Source organism: Dioscorea cayenensis, unplaced genomic scaffold (genome assembly GCF_009730915.1).
Source record: "Dioscorea cayenensis subsp. rotundata cultivar TDr96_F1 unplaced genomic scaffold, TDr96_F1_v2_PseudoChromosome.rev07_lg8_w22 25.fasta BLBR01000777.1, whole genome shotgun sequence".
Lineage (NCBI taxonomy): Eukaryota > Viridiplantae > Streptophyta > Magnoliopsida > Dioscoreales > Dioscoreaceae > Dioscorea > Dioscorea cayenensis.
Window position 1 is genome coordinate 59,739 of NW_024087168.1, and position 25,230 is coordinate 84,968.

Here is a 25,230-nt window from a genome sequence, read left to right on the forward strand (position 1 = left end):
CTCGCACCTCTAGATTGGGAGATAGAATCGTGGTCACTAGTCCTAGTGGGAGAGAAATAGAGCATGGATGTTGATTGGGCCATAAGACCCCCGGATGAAGAGCAGCCAGTATATCGTAAGCTATTTCATTTAGTTTTTCAAACTTTCAATTGTATAACCATTATTGGGTTTCAATGTGAGTGTTAGTGTTTTGTTTGATGTTGATTTCTTTTCCTGAGAATATGGAATATGATTTACAAGAGAATATGGTGCATGTGAGAAAATGTTGTGTGTTTGGTTACATTTAATAACCACATGATGGAAGTGAGGATTTGTTTGTTATGTTTGGTAGTTTTTGTAGTCAAATGATGTGTTAAAATTGAAATCAATGTAAAAATTTGATCCAGTTGCATTTTAAATGACATGCAAGTTTACAGATTTATTTAGAGTAAATAATATGTATATGGACCTCAACAATGTATGAAGATAAATTTAATTTAATATGTTACCTTGTTCTCATCTTGTTTTTGTATGCAAGAAAATTTTTAATCTAGACATTATGAATGTGACAATTTGTTTGGTATGGTTGGTTAGTGTTTGTAGTCAAATGATGTGTGAGAATTAAATCAATGTAAAAATGGAGATGAAGTTACATGTTAATCTGAAATAACATATGATTTTAGTTAATCTAATGTATTAATATAATCTAGTTACATTTTATTATGAAAAAACAATGCAACATGGGACAATTAGATGCAACAAGGAACAATTAGTTCCATATTTGAAGTGAACTAGGGTTTACACAATTTTAAACTGAAAAAAAAATTATGTTAAGTGTATCATTCCTTTATGTAAGCATATTGAGCATCATCTTGTTTATATGTAAAATATATATATATATATATAATACATGTCCTAATTTAAATCAAAGATATTCAAATCCCTAGATCAACTGAGAGCACCGATCTCGAAGCGATCTAAAATATCCAAAATCTAAGATCAGCCTAGAGCACAGATCTCGAAGTGATCCAAAATATACAAAATATCTAAATATCAAGATCAGCTTAGAGCACATACCTCGAGTCGATCTCAAATATATAAATTTAAGATCAGCCGAGAGCCCCGATCTCGAGGCGATCCAAAATATTCAAGTCTCAAGATCAGCCGAGAACACCTATTTGAAGGCGATCTTAAATATTCATATATTAAGATCTACCGAGAGCACAGATCTCGAGTCAATCTAAAAATACCCAAATCTCAAGATTAGCTGAGAGCACAAATCTCGAGGTGATCTAAAATATATAAATACTAAGATCAACGTAGAGCACATATCTCGAGGCTATCTCAAACACATAAATTTCAAGATCCGCCGAGAGCACCAATCTCGAGGCGATCCAAAATATTCAAATCTCAAGATCAACCGAGAACACATATTTCAAGACGATCTTAAATATTCATATGTTAAGATCAACCGAGGGAACAGATCTCGAGGTAATCCAAAAATACCCAAACCTCAAGATCAGCCGAGAACACCAATCTCTAGGCAATCTAAAAAGTTATCTTTGAATACAAATCATAAAGTAAAATTAAAAAAAAATCAAATCAAATCAAATAAAAAAGATAAACCAAATCAAATAAAATTAAATTAAAATAAAAAAATGAAATCAGATAAAACTATATATTAATAAAGTAAAATCAGATCATATATAATAATAATACGATTAGATAAAAATAATAATAATAATAATTAAAAAATAAAAATAAATAATAATAATAATAATAATAATAATAATAATAATTTCAATTCAAATCGGATAACAAAAAAAAATCAAATATGATATATATATATTTATATATAATAAAATAAATAAAATAAATCTTATCAATTAAAAAAAGTATACATAATAAAAAATTTGGATATGATAAGATAATTAATAGCAAATAATAAAATATATAAATTAGACTAATATAATATATATATATAATTATAAACATATAATTATGAATAAAATTAAAAAATAAAAATATATAATTATAAATGAAATAAAATAAATAATTAATTAATTAAAATTAAAAAATAATAAATATATAAATTGTTACATATATAAATAGAAATTAATATATATCTATATAATAGAAATTAATATATATCTATATAATAGAAATTAAAATAATAATAATAATAATAATAATTTTTAAAAAAATAAAAAAATTAATTAATTAAATTAATTTCGGTTCTGCGTCGTGGTCCCTCACGATAGCCTCATCACCCATGCAACCGCTCCACTGTCATAATAACCGCACCCATTAACGATCATCCAGACAACTACTACCTAGATGGTTTTAAATAAGAGGAAGAAGAGAAACAAAAGGGGGAGTGATGCGGGCCGTATTGAGGAGATGGCATGCGCGTTCATGCGGAAGTGGGACTCGAAGTAATAAGGGTATTTTAATAATTCACCGGGCGGTGGAGTTTTTTGGGTTTCTTGGGCCTAGTCTGATGGGAAACAGGCACTCAGATCCAGGAGACAGTCAACCTGTTCGATCCAGTCTCTATCCCGAGGCCCATCAGCAAGCACTAATTATTGAGTGACAGCAACGACGATCATCCTCTATGAGCTCGGGTGGGGCTCCCAGTGGTAGCAGACAGATCGGCACTAGCCCGAGTGATGTGACTCGGGTAGCGGCTCCCTCCGCTCGACCGGTGGATGCCACTGCTGTCAGAGGAGGCAGCAACAACAATATACAATGCTTCAGTTGTGGAGAGAGAGGTCACCGCCAAGCCGACTGTCGGAAAGGGGGCAAACGAGTTATGTTGGCGGAGGAGGAAGAAGACACAACCGAAGTACTTCCACCACTGTATGATGAGGGCAACCTCGATGAAGAGATAGTTGAGGGAGATGTGGGGACGGCTCTAGTTGTGCGCAGATCTTACCTGACGCCTCGAGCTACGGAAGAAGACTGGTTGCGAACCAATATCTTCCACTCCTCTTGTACTATTCTTGGTAAGGTATGTCAGTTCGTAATTGATGCAGGTAGCTGTGAGAACATCTTATCTGAAGAAGCGCTGCGTAAGCTCGGATTTCCACCGAACAACATCCTCGCACCGTACAAATTAGCATGGCTAAAGAGAGGATGAGAGTTGACGATGATCCAAACGAGCTTTGGTTACGTTCTCCATCGGCGCGAAGTACCGGGATGAAGCATGGTGTGATGTCGTACCCATGGATGCGTGCCATTTATTATTAGGAAGACCCTGGCAGTATGATCGGAGGGTTTTCCATGATGGGCGCGCGAACTCCTACAGTTTCACCTACGAAGGAGTAAAGTTGATGCTAGTACCCAGAAAACCAATGGAGAAGCCACCATCAACCAACATCAACCTGCTGTCTTATGCACCATTCGGAAAGGAGTTGAAGGGGGCAGAAACGGCGTTCATCTTACTCGGTAAGGCAGTCACTGAAGGCTTGGAAGATGTAGAGATTCCAAAAGTTGTTCTTCCTCTTCTGGAGGAGTTTCAGGATGTCTTCCCCGATGACCTACCGGAGGGCCTACCACCTCTTCGAGACATCCAGCACCATGTGGATCTACAGCCGGGCTCTGTCCTGCCTCACCGACCACATTACCGAATGAGTCCAAGGGAGCATGAGAAATTAAGGCGGCAAGTGGAGGAGCTGCTGGCGAAGGGGCACATCCGCGAAAGCATGAGCCTATGCGTTGTCCCAGCCTTGTTGACTCCAAAGAAGGATGCACTTAGCGCATGTGTGTCGATAGTCGAGCCATCAACAAAATTACTATCAGGTACCGGTTTCCTATCCCTCTCTTGGATGACTTGCTCGACCAGATTAGTGGTGCTACGGTGTTCATGTGATTGGACCTGAAGAGCGGGTACCACCAAATACGCGTGCGGCCTGGTGACGAATGGAAGACCGCCTTCAAGACGCGTGAGGGACTATACGAATGGATGGTGATGCCATTTGGTTTGTCCAACGCCCCCAGCACGTTTATGAAGGTCATGAATCAACTCATCGCGGCCCTTCATTGGCAAGTCAGTGGTCGTATACTTTGACGACATCCTCATCTATAGTCCAAACCAAAAAGCGCACCTTTTGCATGTTCGGGATGTCATGGCTGTTCTTCGATCCCAACAGTTCTATGCAGCAAGAAAGAAGTGTGGTTTCTTCACACCCAAGGTATTATTTCTTGGTTATGTTGTTTCAAGAGCCGGGATACAGGTGGATGAGTCCAAGATCACGGCAATACAACAGTGGGCGACTCCCACAAGTATCACTGAGGTGAGGAGTTTCCATGGCCTCGCTTCATTCTACAGACGATTCATCTCACATTTCAGCAGTATTATGGCGCTTCTTACTGAGTGTGTGAAGGGAAGCAAGTTCTTATGGACACCTGAAGCAGATGCGGCGTTCCACCTCATGAAGCAGCGCTTAACCACTGCACCGGTCCTGGCATTGCCAGACTTCAACCATGCATTTGAGTTGCATACTGACGCCTCGAAGGTCGGCATTGGGGGTGTGTTAAGCCAACAATGACGGCTCGTCACCTATTTTAGCGAGAAATTATCAGGGGCCCGCCTTAACTACAGCACATACGACATCGAATTTTATGCAGTGGTCTAGGCTATCAAGCGATGGAGATACTATTTGATTCATCGGGAGATTATCTTGTACACAGATCATGCCGTCCTCCGACATATCCACCAGCAAGATAAATTGTCCGCGCGCCATGGCCGGTGGATGAACTGTCTCGATGAGTTCACCTTTGATGCCAAGCATAAAGCTGGCGTCTCTAACCGTGTGGCGGACGCGCTCAGTAGGCGGAGCAACCTTTTGGTCACAATGAGAGTCGAGATACCCGATTTTGACTCTTTTAGTGATTTATTTACTACTGACCCATATTTTTCGGAAATTTTCTTGGATGTCCAAGCGGCAAAGCGAACAAATTTCGTGCTGCATGATGGGTACTTATTCCGGGGAAATCAGCTCTGTATTCCAGATTGCAGCCTACGGATGCAAATCGTTAGGGAGTTGCATGGCGAAGGGCATGTGGGACGGGACCGAACACTCCACTTGGTTCAGTCTTCCTACTTCTGGCCGGGCATGTGCAAGGAGGTGGAAAAATTTGTCCAACGGTGCCGGATTTGCCAGATCTCCAAAGGGGGAGCCACCAACGCCGGCCTTTATATGCCGCTGCCAGTACCTTTACGCCCGTGGACAGACATCAGCATGGACTTTGTACTTGGACTACCCCGTACCCAGCGTGGCAGTGATTCAATTTTTGTTGTGGTAGACCGCTTTTCCAAGATGGCGCACTTCATCCCCTGCAAGAAAACTATTGATGCTGTCAATGTCGCCCAATTCTTCTTTCGGGATGTCTATCGCCTCCATGGCCTTCCGTCCTCCATTGTCTCCGACAGGGATACACGGTTTCTTAGTCACTTCTGGCGAAGGCTGTGGAAGATGTTAAATACGCAACTTAACATGAGCAGTGCATATCATCCTCAGTCGGATGGGCAGACCGAAGTCGTCAACCGCTCCCTGGGTAACTTACTGCGTTGCCTTGTGGGAGACCATCCGAAAGGGTGGGACATGAAGTTGAATCAGGCCGAGTTCGCTCACAACCATGCTACCAACATGAGTACAGGGTTTAGCCCATTTCAGGTGGTGTATTCGGCGCTTCTACGTGGACCACTTGACCTCCTTCCCTTCCCGGCAAAGACTAAAGTCCATGGAAAAGCTGCTGATTTTGTCACGGGGTTACAAGACATTCAAAAGACCGTCTTTGACAATTTAACTTCCTCAAATGCACGTTACAAGAGGCATGCTGACCAACACCGCTGCCATAGTGAGTTCGAGGTGGGTGACTATGTGTGGGCTGTGTTATCTAAATAGCGCTTTTCTGTTGGGGAGTATGGTAAGCTCAAGGCAAAAAAAATTGGGCCTGTCGAGATTATTGAGAAGATTAATTCCAATGCCTACCAGCTTCAACTCCCTAGCCATATCCGAACGGCGGATGTCTTCAATATCAAACATTTGTTACCCTACTATGGAGACTCTTCAGATGATGAAAATTCGGGGTCGAATTCTATCCCGCCTGGGTAGAATGATGCGGGTCGTATTGAGGAGATGGCATGCGCATTCATGTGGAAGTGGGACTCGAAGTAATAAGGGTATTTTAGTAATTCGCCGGGCGGTGGAGTTTTTTGGGTTTCTTGGGCCTAGTCTGATGGGAAACGGGCCAACGGACACAAGTCACTGTTTGCTGCGCAAACTCGTGAGTCATGCATGATTTCGGCCAAATTCCATCATTTAGGCCTCGAAAACCCTGATTTTGCTATTTTTAGTAATAATTGATTTCGATATTCCTTTGGCTAGAAATCTCTGATTTGTAAGCCGTTTATGGCGTTAGCATTTATTTTGTTAACTCTTTTATTTTTTTCGGTATTTGAAAATTTAACATTTTTGGTATATTTTCGAATTATCTCCGTTTTAGGATTATTTTCATATCTTTGATTTTTCCTATTTAATGTAAGCTTATGGGCGAGAGTAGGATCAGTTTTGTAATAGTTATTCTCTTGAGTAATAAAATTTACTCTCCTTTTTTCCAATTCCTGGCTATCTTTGATCAACAGGTTTTGAAAACTTATACTGGGTATTCGTGCGTGAATCAATAGTTCGAGTATACCGCTGCATCAGTTTAGGATCAGTTTTGAAGACTTGTACTGGGTATTCGTGCGTGAATCAACAGTTCGAGTATACCGCTGCATTAGGAAGGAGAGCGAAAGGAAAGAACGAGCGAGAGAAAGGAGGAAGGAGCGGAGAGAACGCGGCGCTGTGAGAACGCAAGGCCATGATGCTGGTTTCACTGACTATGATGACGCAAGGAAAGTCGTGTATTACACTGGAGTAGTGCCCATATATCAAACGGTCACAAACATTGCATTCACGTAGACTTGTTGAAGTAGTTCAACACATTATTGTACGTAGAACAGATTGTGATGGAAAGATCATTAAGCAATCATGAGTTTCCTAATCTCAAAAACAAAAACCTGTAGAAGAAGTGATGGTAGTGCTCAAATACCAACAAGCAATGGAAGAACTTCAACGACGTTCTTCGAAGAAACAAGCAATGGCACGATGCATATTTGCTTCGCTTAGTGATGTCACAGCAAAGACTGCCGCAATGTCGGATAGGCCGAGTTTCTTGTCGACGATGTTCGCGCCATTGATGAGCAGATCATCATTGCTAACCTGAGTTAACTATGGGAAATATTATTGGGTGGGTTCTGCACATTATTAGAAATGAGAACTTTCAAGTACTACAACTGCGATATAGTGATGATAATAATGCGTGTGAACAATGTCGGAGCTAGTGATGTAAGGGTGTGGATGAAAATCTTGATGATTATAATCCCAAAGGAGCTTGGTCTGTGCTCATTGATGATTTTGAGAGGAATTAATAAATCAAAAATAGACCCATACTGTAGCTTTAACAACATGGACACACAACCAAGCATTTTCAGTAAATGGATATATAAAAATCCTTGTAAAACCTAATGACCATGAAGTAATCTTTTAGGGCTCGAAATGATCTCATATTGAAATCACAAGAAAGGAACTACGTGAAGCTTGTATCATGAAAGAGACACATGAAAATAGATAAAAAGATTATAAGCATGCAATGGTATACATGCTTGCTCACTCACGTGCATGATTCAATTGAAAATATCTATATACATATATATCCAAGAGTGGGTCCCAGCAAAAAAAATGTAATGATATGCATGCATTGTCACTTGCATGATTTAGTAAAAAAAAAATTTTAAAAATAATAATAATCATAATAATAATAAAAAAAAGAAGGTCCAACCATGCACATGGGAATGGATTACTGATAAGCATAGATATAAAATAAATAAATAAACGAAATCTAGTCAGGTTTTTGCATGGATTATCACAAAAGCTAAGGAAGGCAAAGCTGATGGGTTGGATAACTACATACACAATGTAAAATTGTATAGCAATACAATGGATGGTGCTTATTCAGTAACAAGAAGCGGGTCTAGCCTTCTAGCTTGGACGTTAACTTGATACATAGCAGTTTACAAGGCATAAACATGTGGTTGATGAAGACTCGATAAAATATTCATTCTGAAGCCATGATAAACATGTTCACACGAATCACACCGAAGCAATTATGAAGTAACGTTTAAACATGTTTATACCAAAGCAATGTCAAGAATGCACATTTCGGGGCAGTGACAAATTCTTTTAGAAAGTATACAAATTTCAAGGCGGTAATGAGATATATTTCAAAGCAGCAAGGCATGCAACATGGCGACAAGGCACAAGCAGTGGCAGTGATATATATATATATAAATTATATGTTCATATATAAAGGATGTAATGAATATATATATATATATATCCTAAATAATAAGATTTATAATTTTCAAATTTTCTTGCCTTTACTTGTAGTTGAGCCCTTAATCGGAGGTTCCTAAGATTTCAGTCTGGGGTAATTAATAATAGAGGCTTGCCTCTATTAGGAAAGGAAGATCCCACAAAGATAAAAATAAATAAAAGAAAATAACATTTGTGATTCGATATATCGCCTGGTGTCCCTTCACTGACACGATGCCAGGGAGCATATTTTCGATCCCACACATCTCTGTTTAACTTTAAAATTTATAGTTATAGTTGTATCATGTTTAATTGAGTTACCTAAAATTGAGTGTGTTAATTTGATCCCAGCATGTACCCAAGTCAGACTACTTCACAATAGTGCTTCACTACACACTTGGTGATGTAACGAAGTGGAGTGATTGTAGATTAGGTGGATATGTTGACTATTGTTGTGCTGACAAGATGTCTAGGTTGGAAATCATGGACATGCCAAAAGAACTAAATTTAGTTGTGGAAGGTTGTACATTCTAGTGGCTAGATGTTATGAGTGAGAGGATGGGGATGAGAGAAATAAAAGAAGATGCAAATGCTTTTGGCAATGGCCCAAACTGCTAATTTCTGTAGAGAGATAAATGTTTATGCTAAGGTTACTAGGGTGTTGAATTCAACTTTCAAAAAAGATGGTTCCTTAGATAAAGATGGACAGAACAACATACTGGAAAATGATGCATTCTTAGGTGAAGATACATAGAACAACATGCTGGAAACTAATGAACATGTACATGAAGATACACAGAACAATTTACCTGGCATGGATGGTGGCTTTGACGGTGATGATGCTATTGTATAAGAAGAGGAAGCTACGTAGAATGATGTTCAAAACCAAGAGCAAGACCAAGAAGAAATTGATCAAGACAGTGGGCTATATGATTCAGAATATAATTTTAGCAGTAAATATGATGAAGAGAGGATAGTGGTGATGCACATGAGGCCAGTAGAAAAAGAAGGGAAGTAGATAGTAAGGTAGAAGTTAATGAGCAGAGATGGAGATGAAATTGAGAGTGATTATAATGCTTCAGAAGAGCTACATTCATGTTCTGCCACTGATGGTTGGTCTAAGTAGGCCTAAATATGCAGAATTTATTGAGGAATATAACAAGAGATCCTCATTTCAAGGTTGACATGAAGTCTAGAAGTTTCAAACAGTTCATGGAGGCTATCATATACTATGGCATTAAACAAAGGGTTGTTATGAATTTTAAGCCAAGTAATAGTAAGAGGTGCAAGGCAATATGCAAGAAAGGTTGCCCTTTCTATATAAGGGTTGCACCTATGATTAAAGACAAAAACACAATTCAAATCAAATTAGGAACATTCAAACATGAATGTGCTAGGGATTATAAGATAAGGCATGTCAACGCAAAATGGATTGCACATAACTACTTGGAGCAATTCAGGGCCGATCCTTCTTGGTCTATTGCTGGGATAATTCAAGCAGAAAAAACTAATGAAGCGGTGGACATTAGCAAACTCAAGGCTTGGAGGGCCAGGGATATTGCAAGAAGGTAAGGGTATAATTAGTTTAATGATTTGTTTAAATGTATTGCCAATATTATGTTTTAACTTATACTTAGTGTACTTCCTTCTTTCTAATTCTTATAGTTTGCTAGATGGTGATGAAATAAATCAGATAAAAAGCTTGTATGACTATATACTTGAACTATTGCATACACATCCAGAATCAACTATAAAGTTCAAATGCACTGAAGGTGCATTTCAAGGTATGTATGTATGTATGTTTGGCTCCATTAAAGACAGGGTTCTTGGCTGGCTGCCAACATCTCCTTAGATAGATGCTTTCTCATAGGATTATTTAGAGGGTGACTCCTATCTGTTGTAGGGATAGATGCAAATTATTGCGTCTATCCCATAGCATAGGCAAGAGTGGAAAAAGAGAACAACGAGAACTGGAGTTGGTTCTTGGAGCTGCTTGGTGGAGATTTAGAAATCAACAACAATTATTCTTGGGCCTTTATGACTAACAGGCAAAAGGTAAATGCAAATCATATGTTTGTATAGTGCTTTAATTATTAAGATGCATTGCTAATTCTTTCTTTCTTATCTTCTTTGTTTTTGTTGTTGTTTATCTTTTTTTATGTTTCTTATATCCATCATATGGGCTTTTAGTGTTTATTACCTGCAATAGAAGAATTGTTCCCTGATAGTAAGCACAGATTTTGTGTTAGACATATACTCACCAATTTTAGAAAAACTTTCAAAGGAAAAACCCTTAAAGACCCACTGTGGAAGTGTGCTAGAGCTTCTTATATACCAATTTTTAAGAATGAGTTAGATGCCCTCAACATCATATTTGCAGAAGCATGTGAATACCTTAAAAAAATAGACCCTCACCATTAGACAAAACCCAGTTTAAGTGTGACATGCTCTTGAATAATTTGTGTGAATGCTTCAACGGTATAATACTTACAGCCACGACAAAAGGGATAGTCACAATGAATGAAATCATTAGAATAATGTCAATGACTAGGATACAAAAAAAGAGATATGCTATGTCAAAAATGTGAAACATTGCACTGCCCCAAGATCATTAAAAAATAGAGAAAGCAAAAGCAATGAGTTGGTCATATTATACAACATGGTCCGGGGAAAGCCAATATCAAGTCACTGGCCTTGATGTGCAATTTGTGGTTGAAATCAATGATAGAACATGCATCTGCAAAAGGTGGCAATTAACTGGGCTGCCATGTTGTCACTCAATTTCAGCCATATACTATAACCAAGACAGACCTGAGAATTATGTAGATGAGTGTTATAGAATACCACCACATTTTTAGAGACATACAGACACATTTTGTACCCTACACACGGCAGGGAATGCTAGCCTAGTAGTGAAGGATGCCCTATGAACCCCCATGAGCTGTCTACAAACACAGAGGAAGAAGAACAATGCTCAGGAGAAGAGATGTAGATGAAGAAGTTGGATTCAAGAAAGGCAAAGTCACTAGAAAGGGTTTTAAAATTACTTGTAGCATATGTGATGCTACAAGGCACAACAAGAGGTTCCATGGATCAAAGGTATGTATTTGTGTGTATATTGGCAATTTTGAATTTTATATTTAGAAAGCAAGATACTCAACCATGGATGTATAACAGGGTAACAAGGGAAACGAAAGACCAGTGAGTACATTTGACCCTTGTGGGATAGCTAATAACATTGAGGTAAATAAATTAGTTTATAATTCAGGAATTAGTATTAGAACATCCTTGGATTAATGCCCTAATTTCATAGGATGATAAAAATAACCCTATAGATGTAATTAACCCTCTTGTCCTAGAGGAACATTATCAACAGGTGTGCATTTAGTTATAGGTTTTTGTTTTTTTTTTTAATTTGTTCCAACTTACAACCTAAATTAGATATTAATGCATAATACAAGGTTGATCAATTAAGGTCATTCCAAGTTAATACAGAACATGGAGCATCTCAGCAACCTGAAGCAGATATTCCATCACAAGTGAGTTTAATTATATTTAGAAATTGTTCCAGGTAAGGAGTTTTGTAAATGATTTTTTTGAATCATTGTAGGTGTTTAATGCATCTCACGAAATTTTATCTAGCACATCTCAGCAAGGTTTACATAGCTCATCACAGGTAAGATTCATTATATTCAGCAACTTCTGCCTTTCACATATATGTATTACTTGCTCATCAAAACAAGTTTTTATAACATAGTAGGTGATTGAGACATCTCAACAGAGTATGCACAACACATCACATGTTAAATTAATTTTGTTTAGTAAAATAAAGACATTCATAGGCATTAATATATCCTAATTATGAAAATAACTTTTGCCATCATTGCAGGTTACTAACACATCTTACCAAAAGTTACATAGCTCATTACCAGAAAAGAGAGGGGACAGAGAAAAACTTGTGACAAGAGAGGGAAAAAAACAAATCCCAACTGGAGTTAGCCAAAAATCAGTTGACAAGGACAATGAACAAGAGCAAAGGGTTGTGGGAATAACTAAAAATAAAATTATAGCAAAGAAGGTCCCTACATCCTTTAGAAGCCCTATGCTGAGGCCAAGAATGAATGATAAGCCCTTGGAGACTAGAGAGCAAGAAGAAGAAATGGGAAAAAAAAAGGAGAATATGGAAACCTCCTAGTTTGGGAGTTTCTACTACATTTGCACTTGGCAAGACATCTTGAATGATGTTGTTAACTATTTTGAGTTTTTCTCTCTTTTCTTTTTGTATTCTGGAAAAAGTAGGATGTAATGTTGATAAAAAAAAAAACAATTGTGGGTTTTAACCAATTATGGATGTAGGTGTTATGTACAACAGTTAAAATATGCCACTTTGTATCAATGAACAAGAAAAATGAATGCATTGCATGCTTTTTGTTAATGGATTGTGTCTATGGCTTTGTTATATTTTATAGTATGGCTGATGTAGGATTGTATTTTTTTTTAGCTATATTAAACACCTCAAAGTGTATTTGTGTATAATTTCTATGTGTATAATTCAACAAATGTGGCTAATTTCTGTGTGTATAATTCAACAAATGTGGTTGATTTCAGTATTTTTATATTAATGCATAATTATGTCTAAAATTCAGCCTAGTGTTTTTGTATTATGCTTATTTAATAAATATTAAAATCTATTTGATTATCAGGGCACATTGGAGAATTCTGTTTGATTACCAGGGCATATTTGATTGATAGAAAAGGTATTAAAGATGAAATCACTAGAAAAAGTATTCATATTCATATTCACTATATCTTTTTTCTGGTTTACAAAAGCCTAAATATTCTACTATCAAATAATCAATCACCTCTATCAGCAAAGCACAAATGAAACAAAGAAGAAAGAAAAATAAATTGAGGTATACTTTCTTGAGAAACCCCCCTCCCCAAACACCAAAAAAAAATAAAATAAAAACTAGAGAAGAAAAGGAGAAAATAAAATAAAAACATCAACAAGGCCATCTGACATTTCTTCTAGGGCCTCCATGGTAAAAAATCATCAAGACCTGATGTGAGTTCTCAGTCTCAGGCTCAACCTGATGAGGAAAAATTGGATTCTAGGGCAACAACAATCGGGGGAAGAAAGAGAGAAGAAAAGGGGAAAAAAAGAAAGCTATCCTACGTGGCATCCTACATGGCCATATTAAAGGCCAACTGTTGACCTTGCTGACATGGCACCTTCCACAGGTGCAAATGACGTATATTATTAGTGGCCACATAAGCAGTCCGGCGTCCGCATTAGCTAATCCTCATAGGAAAACCCCAAATGACTCTTCAGTGCAATCAAATTGAAAGTTAGTGCTCATTTAAATACAAATTGAATGTTGGTGCTCAAATTGAAATAAGAGTAAAAGTTAGCACTCAACTGAGAAAATTAACCCTTTTACACCACATCACCTTCTCTTATATAAAATATCGTAATCCTTTATTCCTACTAGATATCTGAGTATACGTTTGCAGGCACTAAGCAAAGTGCTGATTTATAGGCTTAGTCATCTATCTAGTAAGTAGACTTAACGGTATATGCAATCTCTGGTCGAGAGTATGTTAAATACATCAACTTCCCAGTAAGCCTTCTGTGCTTTATAGAATCTGCCAGCTCGGAATCATCATCCACCTGCAATTTAATACTTGTATTCATGGGAGTACGCATAGGATTAATTACAATAACTCATGTTGAACTCCCTCAACAAGTCTCTGGTATACCTTGGTTGACTAATATGTATTCCTATCTCATTTTGCTTCACCTCCAATCCTAAAAAATAGCTCATCAATCCCAGATCGCTCATGTCAAATGTTCTCTTCATATTCTCCTTAAATTCAGACATCATTTTCATAGATGAACCCATGATACAATGTCATCTACATATATGCAAACCAGTAACATTTCTCAATTTTTGTCACATTTTTTATACAAACTGGGTTCATGAATGCTATTTTGAAATCCTTATTGATGAAAATATGAATCTATTTTATTGTACCAAGCCTTTGGTGTTGTTTCCAATCTGGCCACTTGGGAGAAAACATCTTCGTAATCAATTCCTCGTTCTTGTGTATACTGAACAACCACCAGTCTTTCCTTATACTTTTGAACATCACCACTTGCATTATACCTTGTTTTATAAATCCATTTTAGTCCAATAATCTTCTTATCTATTGGTGCCTTGGCCAGCACCCATGTGTCATTTCTTGTTGATATAGCTTGAACCTCCGATCCTCTTCCATTGCTTGTCCTTACACACTGAATTTTTGTGAGCTTCCTCATAAATAGTCAATGGATCCTCAACATTTAAGGCAAAAGAACAAATTTCATAAATGCCTCTAAGCATTCAAACCGATCTTGATCTTGTGATGACTCTTCTTGATATGCTACCGGTGACTCCTGCCCATCTAATATAGGACTTTCTTCATTCTATCTTTCTTACTTTGGAGGGATTGCTTTCGACATACTACTACCACCATACCCTGCATGCAGAATTATTTTCTACATGGTTAACTGATTACTACTCCAATCGCAACATAATTTTTCAAAGAAAGTGACATCCTGACTTAGTATCACATGTTTAGTTGTAGGATTATATAACTTATTTGCCTTTGACTAAGTAGCATAACCTATAAAAATGCATTGTTGGGCCCTATCATCAAATTTTTTTAGTGCATGTGATGCTATATGTGAAAGTGCAATGCAGCTAAAAACCTTTAAATAACTTACATTTGGTTTTATTCCTCTCCACACTTTAGAGGGAGTTAGATTTGGCACTGCACAAGTTGGGGAGATGTTAGACAAATAAGTTGTTGTTGCAATTGCTCAGCCCAAAAGGTAGTTGGAAGTTTCTTAGCATTCAGTATATTCTGGCTTTATCAACCAATGTTATGTTCTTACGCTCAACTAAACGGTTTTGTTGAGGGAATATGGGGCTGAAAATTCTTTTCTTATACCCATCTTTCCACAGTATTCTCTAAACTAGTTTAATGTAAATTCACCTCCACTATAAGACCTCAAAGTTTTCATCTTCTACCCTATTTATCTCTCCATCAGAACAAGAAATTTCTGAAAACATCCCAATGTCTTTGACTTGTTCTTTAAGAAGTAGACCCAAGTCATTCGACTAAAATCATCAATTAAACTCAGGAAGTACCTACTGCCACTCAGGGATTCTACCTGCATTGGCCTACACATTTCCATATATATTAACTTAAGTCTCTCCTTGGCTCTCCATGTCTTCTTATTAGGATAGGTACTTCTTGGTTTCTTACCAAAAACACAAGCTTCACACTAAGAAAACTTCTTTTATAGAAAGCATGCTAAGCAACATTCTTTTCTGATCTAACAATTGAATACCTTTGTTGCTTAAGTGTCCATATCTCTTATGCCATAACTGAGCCTCTTCTTTTTCACTAGTTACAATGTTAACCAACCCCACCTTTGAAGCTTCCAATAGGAACATATTGTTCCTGGTTCTTTGTATCTGAGCCAATGGCAAGCCTGTTTTGCTGTCCCATATAGTGAATGCATTTCCCTCAAACTTGACATTGTATCCAGAGTGCATTAACTAACCCAAGCTGAGAAGGTTCTGTGCTAGAGAAGCAATGAATTGCACATCATGTATTAACTTTATCTTCCCATCTGATGTTCCAATTGCTATCGTTCCTTTACCTTCCACTTGGAGCTCCTTATCATTGCCCAAACAGACCCTATTCTTCTAAGTTTCATCCACATTTTGGAAGATCTCTCTAACACCTAACATATGGCTGGAGCAATCATTGTCCACCAACCATATAGAGTTCTCTGGAGCTCGACATCCCATGTGCACCATAAACAAGTTTGTAGGTTCATCCGATTCAATGGTTTCTAACAAGGTACATGATGTTTCTCGCTTCTCTGCTGCCTTGTTCCTATACCAACAATCAGGCTTAACATGTCCATATTGCTTTTATATATAACACTGAACACAATTCTTAGTGGGTCACAAAAATTAGACTCAGTTTCCAAACCCTCAACATTGGTCTATTTTTAAACATATATTCTCCCATGACCTCCACCTCATGCTCTCCCTTGGGTTGTGTCCCTGCTTCTGTTCTTTGGCAACCATTTTGAAGAGTCTTGTCTAATGTTAAAAGCCTTCTCTCTAGTTTTTTTGAAATACTTTCCATCCTAATTTCATGACCTTATAGTGAGCATGTAAGTTCATTCACAGCCATCTTTGTGATATCCCTTGCTTCCTTTATGGTTGTCACTACATAGTTGCATATAGGAGCCATATTTCTTAGAATCTTAGATGCAACCTCTTCTTCACTGACTTTAAAACCAAGTCCCTTGATTTGATTAACCAGGGTCACTACCGATTGATATATTCCTGCACATTCTTTATATCTTTCATTTGAAGTAGTTCAAACTTCTGCCTTAAAGCCTATCTTGTCACTGATTTAATTTTAGATGAGCCTTGATATTGAGCTTGAATCTGCTCCCATGCCTCCTTTGCTGAAGCTGCACTTGCAATCCAGTCAAAGATTGAATCATCCATTGCTTGTTGGATGAAATTCAAAGCAATAACATCATCTTTCTTACCCTACTCCTTCTGTGCTTTAGTGTCAGTGGTTATCACCTAATAAGTGTATAATGTTCATGTATTTCATACCATTTTATACACTCATTTAGCATGTATTAGAATCATATTGTGGAATTCGATGTTAAATATAGTGTGTTTCACATTCTTAGGCTTAGGGTAGTACTTCAAGATGAGAGAGAGCCAAACGAAGCATTCTAGACCTTAAACAAAGAAGTTGGAGTTCTCTCAGCATCATTTGAATAAGAACAAAGTAGAACTGGGTGGCTTATGGGCAGCTTAAGACCTATCTTATGGCCGTTGGTAGCTTCCAGAGAACTTCAGAGTCAAATCAAAGGACCTTACAGGAAAGGCTTACACCCATAATTACCATCTAAAGAAGCTATATGACCACAGCATACGCTCATAAAGGTGGTCGTAAGAAGCAACTCAGTGAAGTTTACAGTCCAGTGCTTACGACCGTAAGCTGGACTATAATATAAACAAAAGACATTACGGATATAACTTACGGCTGTACGTGTTCCTATAATGCTTGTGACTATTTTCTCCAACTCTCTTACGACCATGTCTTTATGCCCATAAGCAACCCGTAAGTAGTCTGATATAAATAGATTTGATTAGGATTTTTAGGGTATTCTCTACTTTTTGTTGGAGTGACTCTTGGAGGTACGTAAAGTTAGGAAAGAAAGGAGACGGATCTCCAGCACTCAAAAGAAAAGTGAAGAATGCCCTAAAGATCCTCATTAGGTCTATTTATACCTGACTGCATACGGGTGCAAGAACTTGGCCGAAAGAGCTAGAGGAAATAGTCACGAGTCTTACTGGAACATTTACGGCTGTAAGTCATGTCCGTAAAGTTTTTTATTTGTAAGTCATGACCATAAACTTAACTGTGTTGCTTCTTATAACTTCCATTTTGGGCATATACTATATTGGTAAACTCCTCTCGATGGTCTTTATGGGCATCATTATGGGCATAAGCCTAGCCCATAAGGTACTCTGACTTGGCTTTGAATCCCCTTACGAGCATAAGCATGCCCACAAGGTACTCTAGAATCTACTTATGGCCCTAAGGTTGACTGTAAGTTACCCGTAAGCCACCTAATTTGCCATGTCCTTGTTCAAATGATACCGAGAGAACTCCAACTTCTTCGTTTAAGATATGGAATACTTTTTTTGGCTCTCTTTTCTTAAAGTGCTGTCATAAACCTGAGAATGTGAAACATACAAGATTTAGCATCAAATACCAAAATATAATTCTAATAGATATCGAATGAGTGTACAAAGTGATACAAAATATATGAATGATGTACACTCATTAATAGCCATCAAGCTCATCTTGGTGGCGTGTGTAGAAGCTTTCCTAGGGCTTCCTTGACAATCCTCCATCAGGATGATTGATAAGAGAGTTTTCATCTTTTTCATGTCTCCTCCATATTATTTATATCTTGAATGCTTGCCCTCCTTTAATGGAGGGCTAATTTGTAGATGGTTGGGCATAGTTAAACTCTAGGGTTTATTTTGTTGACATTGGTTGTTAGATCTTTGATGCTTTACTTGTCTTTTAAATTATAATCACTTCTATTTGAATCTAATTGCTTGTTTGAATGCTTGGTTGCTAACGAGGTGAAAGTCCAAGCTATCATATTCGATGTGCTTCATGAAAAGAAGAAATTCATACCTAGTATAGACATGCCGCAATTCGAGGGAATTGTGAGTAAGCCTTATGTTAGTGTACTTTAGAGACTTCGTCTCCCTTAATCCTCCTAAGTGAGTTTGTGATAATCTCCGTGCTCTTTGCAATCATGTGGAGTAGGTTTTAGGAGAAATCACATCTCTACTCTATATTCGATTAGGGGTAATCCCTCTCTATGGAGGAGATTATCTACATAAGAGATTGTCATTAGCTCATAGTGAGATTTCATACAATGTTAATGTAATTATGTGGATGTCTGTATCAGATCTACACTTATTCAGTTACTCTTCACCTGAGAAATCAGGGTGTAGTATGATTTCTGAAACCTCTCGGTTCAAATAGGACTGCAAGCTTAGATAGCCTTTGTCCTGTACTTTATAACCCTGTACTTCCCTTCTACTCTTTGCAGTATTATTTGCTTTTGTTTTTTAACACACACATTACTTGATCACTTAGGCTATTTTTCAGAATTAGGGTTGTTACTAGTATTCATTTTCTTCCCTGTGGACCGACACTCTGCTTTACGCACACTATTATTACGCGATCAGCACGTACACTTGTGTCCCTATCATCATCCCCATTCTCTACCACCTTCCAAATTCCATATGATCTAAAGAGTGTCTTTATATTCACACACTATTATTCATATCCTTGTTTTTTAAACTGAGGAAGTGTTGATATAGGAATCTCTGAAGATGCAACTGTGGCCATAGAAGCTCAATATTCTACCTGAGCAGATCTTCTATTAGCTCTATTACCAATGATGAATTCTATCCTTCTAAGAGAGAGAGAGTTGCAGAACAAATGTTATATAGAATAAAGGTTATGCAAAGAAAGAAAAGAAACACAAAGCTCACACATACTCCATCAAAACTCTCTACATTCCCATTTTTTTAAAGAATATATATCATTACAAAACCACTCTTTGGAGAATTCTCTTCTAACTTTCATACAACACAATCATAGCACACTACTTAATTTATAGGCTCAACTTTATAATATATATTAACATCAAAAACACAATTCTTAAACATCACAACATATACTAGTAAACATGCACCATTCTAGAACATGTTGTTATCTCACAGTTCTTCATGCTGCATGGGCTTCAATATCCTACATGAGTCAATGCTGACTTTTCAAACATTCCCAACAAAAAATGCATAACAGCCATGGTCTTAGAGATAGTAATATAGAGCTACAAATTTTTAAACCAACAATTTTTTTCAGCATCGACCTATTTCAAAAGCAATGCAACTATTCCAAATTCTCCTCCCTTATAGTCATCTCTCATTGAAGAGCATGTGCTTTCTTTCATGGTTTTTCCACCGCCAATCTTATCAATGCTTTCTTACATCTCTTGACTTCAATAAAGAACTAATCCAAACTGAAGGGATTACTTTCATTTTGCTCCTTGTCAAACTCAACTAGTTTATTCCTCTTGGTAGGCATCTCAGATGCACTAATGAATTCTTTGTTGATGAGTATACAATATTTATGTATTTTATATCAATTTGTACACTCAATTGGTATGTACTAGAACCATATTGTGGTTTTCGATGCTAAATATAGTGTGTTGCGCATTAATAGTGAAGCTTACAGTCCAACGTTTACAGTCGTAAGCTAGACAGCAACACAAATAGAAGACCATACGGACAGGGGTTATGACCGTAAGTCATCCTGTAAGGCTGGAGACAATCTTCTCCAGCTCCTTTACGGCCTAGTCCTTAAGCCTGTAAGTAGCCCGTAAGTAGTTAGGTATAAATAGAACTTATAAGAATTTTTAGGTCTTCTATTCTATTTTTCTATTCTTTGTGGGTGATCATTAGAGGCGAGTTTGAGGAAGATAAAGGGTGAATCTCGAGCACCTAGGGAGCAATTTCAAGGGGGATTCAACTCTATATTCAAGGGAATTGAATATCATAGCCGTCAAATTCATCTTGGCGGCATGTATGGAAGCTTATCTAGGGCTTCACTGGCGATTTTTCATCAACACAATTGAGAAAGGAGTTTTCATGGCTATCATGTTTTCCTTTATTATTTGTATCTTGAAAAATCAAATTTAATTTTTTATAACTTCAAGAGATTATGCGTTCGTGACTTCCATTAGGGGAAAGCCCTTAATGTTAATTACCCTGGACATCGTCGCAGGAACCTCCGTTTAAGAAATAAGTGTAAACAAGGAAACAAGTTGTGACAATAAATTTCATTCATTTCAATAAATATAAATTTACAGATTTCGTTGTTAATACAAGGAATTTGAAATCATCTTGATGCCACTTAGGTTTATGGGCCTAAGTAAGCAATGATTGAGTATTTTATCTAGCTCTGACTATTCTGCTGAAAAAAGTGTGCTTTGACTCTTGACGGCATCTAGTCTTCTTCAAATTTTGAGAATTTAAATCTTGGACATGATTTAGAAACTTGTGAACTTGTGTTTTGGAAATTTTGTGCCCTGAATTTGATTTGGATTTCAAGTCATGAGTTCTATATGTTGATGAACCATAAATTTGCTTTTGACTTTTGATGAGTCCGCAAGCGCACGGGTCATCAAGTAATACCCTGTGCGTGACACAGGGGTCGTATTCCCTGGGGTCCCAAGAGTTGCTATTAATAACTCATACACAATTAAATTAATTTACAATAAATTAAAACAATCAATGGCATTAAAAAAACACAAAAACATTTCACTAAAAATAAAAAAGAAAAACTATTACATCACCACAAACATATATTTATAAGGTATATGTCCAAAAATAAATCACCATTCAATCTTGACAACCAAGAGTTCTTTCCTCAATTTCAAATCTAACACAAAAATAAACTACTTTCATTTCATGTCTAACAACCCAATAAAGCAACAAGAATTTTCCCAAGTAGAACCGATGTCATCTTCTAAACGGCATCACCTACAAGAACCATTTTAAAAAAAATTACAATTAATAAGATGTATGTAACAATAAAATACTAATATAAAAACTTAAAATAATAAGCTGAATAATATAAAAAACTATAAGTAAAATAATATACAACATGTCATGCCTTCTTTTCATTTGGAGACAATAAGAGCTTACTTGATGCATTTGGATTTACTTGATGACTTGATTCATGAGAATGATTATTTCCCACGGCGTTTGTTGAGCACTAGAAAGCATCAGTACCTACAAATTATATAAAATAGAAGTTAAAATTGTTTACACAACAATAGCTAAAAGGATTTGCAAACTAGTAATAACTTGTAAAGATTAAAAACAATGATATATATCAAAGACCATTAAAAAATTACCAACAATAACATCAAAATCCTACAACAAACCAAAATAAAATAATTAAATATGCAACCATCAAAACAAAAAAATGAACAAAACTTATATATGACAATAAGGGAAAATAAATGTATTTAAAAACAATGATAAATATCAAAGACTATTAAAAATTACCAACAATACCATCAAAATCCTACAACAAACAAAATTAAAATAATTAAATATACAACAATCAAAACAAAAGATTAAAAAAAATTATATGTGCCAATAAGGAAAAATAAATATATTTAATCCATAGTGTGACTATAGACTAACAACAAATTTGCTACTCTAATATATATATATAGCTAAATATACATAGTATCACATACCTCTCCATTGACTATGCGAGTCACAGCATTTAGGACCTCCATGTTCTCATTAGGAAATTGTTTTTGAAATAATGAAATCACAGTAGTTAAAGCTTCCTTCAATCCTTGAACCTCAGCCTTCAAATCTTGTACTTCATTACGATATATGATTTGAGAACATGAAGGACCAGACTTGCTTGATGAAGTAGAAATTGTTCCCATACAACGAATACGCCCTCTTTTCTCTGGTCCTTTAACTTGTGAATACACATCATTTTCCCATGAACACCTTTTAGGATCTTGTGAATTACTTTCACATAATCCTTTCTTCATAAGTTCCTACAATATAAATCAAAAGCATAAAATCAAAAAATACTAGAACCTCTATTTCCTTGCCATCCATAATTCTACAAACCATTGAATTTAGTGTAAGTGTCAAGTTATTAGAAAACACAATCATTAATTAAAAATAGCATGAAGTTAAATAAATACCACAACAGAAGCTGTTTTTTCATTCACAACACTTCCATCTTTACGGGTACGAGTGCGTATATACATTTCGGCACGTGATGGTGGAATTCCATTAGATTCTTCAGTCTACAAAATTACTTTATTTAAGTAAATATAACAAACTCAATTTCCCAAAACCCATAACATTAGTCAAAATTCAATAAAAAAAATTGTAAATTTATACCACAGTTTGAATAATAGTAGGAAATGATCTTGTTCCTGCACAATGAGGTTCATCAGATTTTGAACGATTTGTTCTATTGGTCTCACTTTGTTCTTATACAATTTTTAAATATATAGAATATAACATAATATACCATTATGTTTGAATTATCAAAACAATATAAATGGTATATAATGTGAAATATATAGATATACCTTTGCTTTATCAGTCAATCAATAAATAGCAATTACTAAAAATTATTGTTTGTTTACTCGAGGATCATCAATCTTTGTAGCCATTTCCTCTACTTTCTTGTGTTTATCATAATATTTAGGCTTCAAAAAATTCTTCCATTGCCTCCACTTAGTACTTATATCAACCATTTGAGTTTTATTTTCATTAAAAGACTGATCATTCTTATGTGAATGAAACAACTCAAATGTGAATTTGGTCAAAAAAAAAATTAAGAAACAAAAATTAGAAAAATGTATTGGTTGAATGTTAATATATTGAAGTAAATTAAAAAAAAATAGCTTGAACATAACAAGATTTAATACCTCAATTACTTTCCATATTTCTTCCTTTGTAGGATCTGGAACTCATGCCAAGTTGTGTAAGTAATAGGTTCAAAGTTAGGCATTTGCATCATACTACCGATAAATCAAGTTAATTTAGTAGCTTCTTCTCCAACTGGTATACGGTGATCATTTAACTTGACAACAACTCGTTCTTCATTATTCAAATCCCAAATATCAGCCATACGTGTAGGACCTCAAACTTTTTTTGGCTTAGCATTACCTACATAAAAGAGTAACACAAAAAAATTTAAGTCATAGTTAAATATAAATAAGTGAAAATACATTAACTAATGCGTTAGAATTTATACATGAAGTTGATGGTTGTTCAAATTGTTGTCGAGGTTCATTTGGTGAAAGCTCAGTTCCTAAAAACACAGATTGTTGTTCAGATAATGAGCCTGATTCGGATTGTTGTTGAGAAGTCGAAGTGCGATTTGCCTTAGTGATATTCAACCGTTTACGCTTTCCCATTTATCTAAAATGAAAAAAATTAACAGATAAATTAATTTCCTCATAAAAAAATGCCTCAAATAAATCTTAGTTAAAGGAAAGTAAGTAATATACCTTTATAAGCTCTTAAAGTACATGCATTAACCAAGATAATCAAAATATAATAAAATTCAAACACACAAATTAAACTTCATACCCACATAGTCATATCAACAAAATAAAATGAACAAACTTGGTTCTATAATCAACATCTATAACACGAAATTAAATCATAAAATAGATCTAAAAAAGGTCCTCATTATGTTCATAAAGAGCTTGTTCTTCTTCATGCGCCGTTTTCATCTCTTGTGTGACCTCCACTCCATCAACTTCATTTCGAACCCATTTTGTAGTGTCATGTGAGTCATCATCTTGTACTTCTCCACTCCCTTGACCCCTATCAAAGGATGATCCACCACCGATATCATATATGTCCCTAAGTTTTGCATGCTTGACAATAAGCCAATCTTTATTCTTTTCATCTTGAACATAAAAGACCTTCTTAGCTTGTGATGCAAAAACAAAAGGATCATCAACCAAATTAGTTCCACTATGAGCAAGATGTGAAAAATTCACGATAGTAAAACCAAATTTATCTTTCTTCAAACCTCTATTTGGATCGATCCAATCACATTTAAATAAAACAACCTTGAATCTACCACTGTAGTATTAATACTTTGCACCACAAGCAGATGGAGTACGATATGGTCCCCATAGATCACAATGAATGAGTTCAAACAAATCATGAGCTTTATTATCACTAACTGGAAACCGCTCTCTGGATTGTTTCGCACGAATGCATATATCACAAATCTTATTCGTCACAACACTAGACTTAATGAAAGTAACATTAGAAAGCAATTCTACAATCTTTGCAGAAGGATGTCCCAGTCTCCTGTGCCACAATTCATAGGAGCTCGCACTATTCGTCTTCATTGCTTGTGCAAATGTCAATCCACGAAAGTAGTAGAGCCTCCCTCGTATTTCACCCGCACCAATCAGCATCCTCGAAGTGCGGTCCTGAATAACACAAATAGCATTAGAGAACTGGACTATGCAATTATTTTCAGAAATCAGTTGTGAGATGGATATAAGATTGCAAGTCAAATTCGGAACATATAAAACATTGGACAAGGTGATATGTTTGTCCAGGATCAC

General features: G+C 36.3%; 2 protein-coding genes across 2 annotated transcripts; one reads left to right on the top strand and one right to left on the bottom strand.

The window, feature by feature from the left end:
• Positions 1 to 3,203: 3,203 nt before the first annotated feature.
• Positions 3,204 to 3,860, top strand: LOC120254983. The gene has a single exon (XM_039262917.1). The coding sequence runs from the start codon at positions 3,204 to 3,206 to the stop codon at positions 3,858 to 3,860; it is 657 nt and encodes a 218-aa protein (XP_039118851.1).
• Positions 3,861 to 22,329: 18,469 nt separating this feature from the next.
• LOC120254985 lies at positions 22,330 to 22,890 on the bottom strand. The gene is made up of 2 exons (XM_039262919.1): positions 22,825 to 22,890; positions 22,330 to 22,671 (listed from the first exon to the last, which is right to left on the bottom strand). Exons 1-2 carry the CDS (start codon positions 22,888 to 22,890, stop codon positions 22,330 to 22,332), a joined length of 408 nt encoding a protein of 135 aa, XP_039118853.1.
• Between the last annotated feature and the right edge of the window lie 2,340 nt (positions 22,891 to 25,230).

Bases quoted from the DNA above. Each gene is read 5' to 3' on its own strand.
- LOC120254983 (XM_039262917.1), top strand. From the start codon at position 3,204: ATGGATGCGTGCCATTTATTATTAGGAAGACCCTGGCAGTATGATCGG.
- LOC120254985 (XM_039262919.1), bottom strand. From the start codon at position 22,890: ATGTATATACGCACTCGTACCCGTAAAGATGGAAGTGTTGTGAATGAA. The intron at 22,672-22,824 runs GTATTTATTTAA...TTTATATTGTAG, and splicing joins AAAAAACAGCTTCTGTTGTG to GAACTTATGAAGAAAGGATT.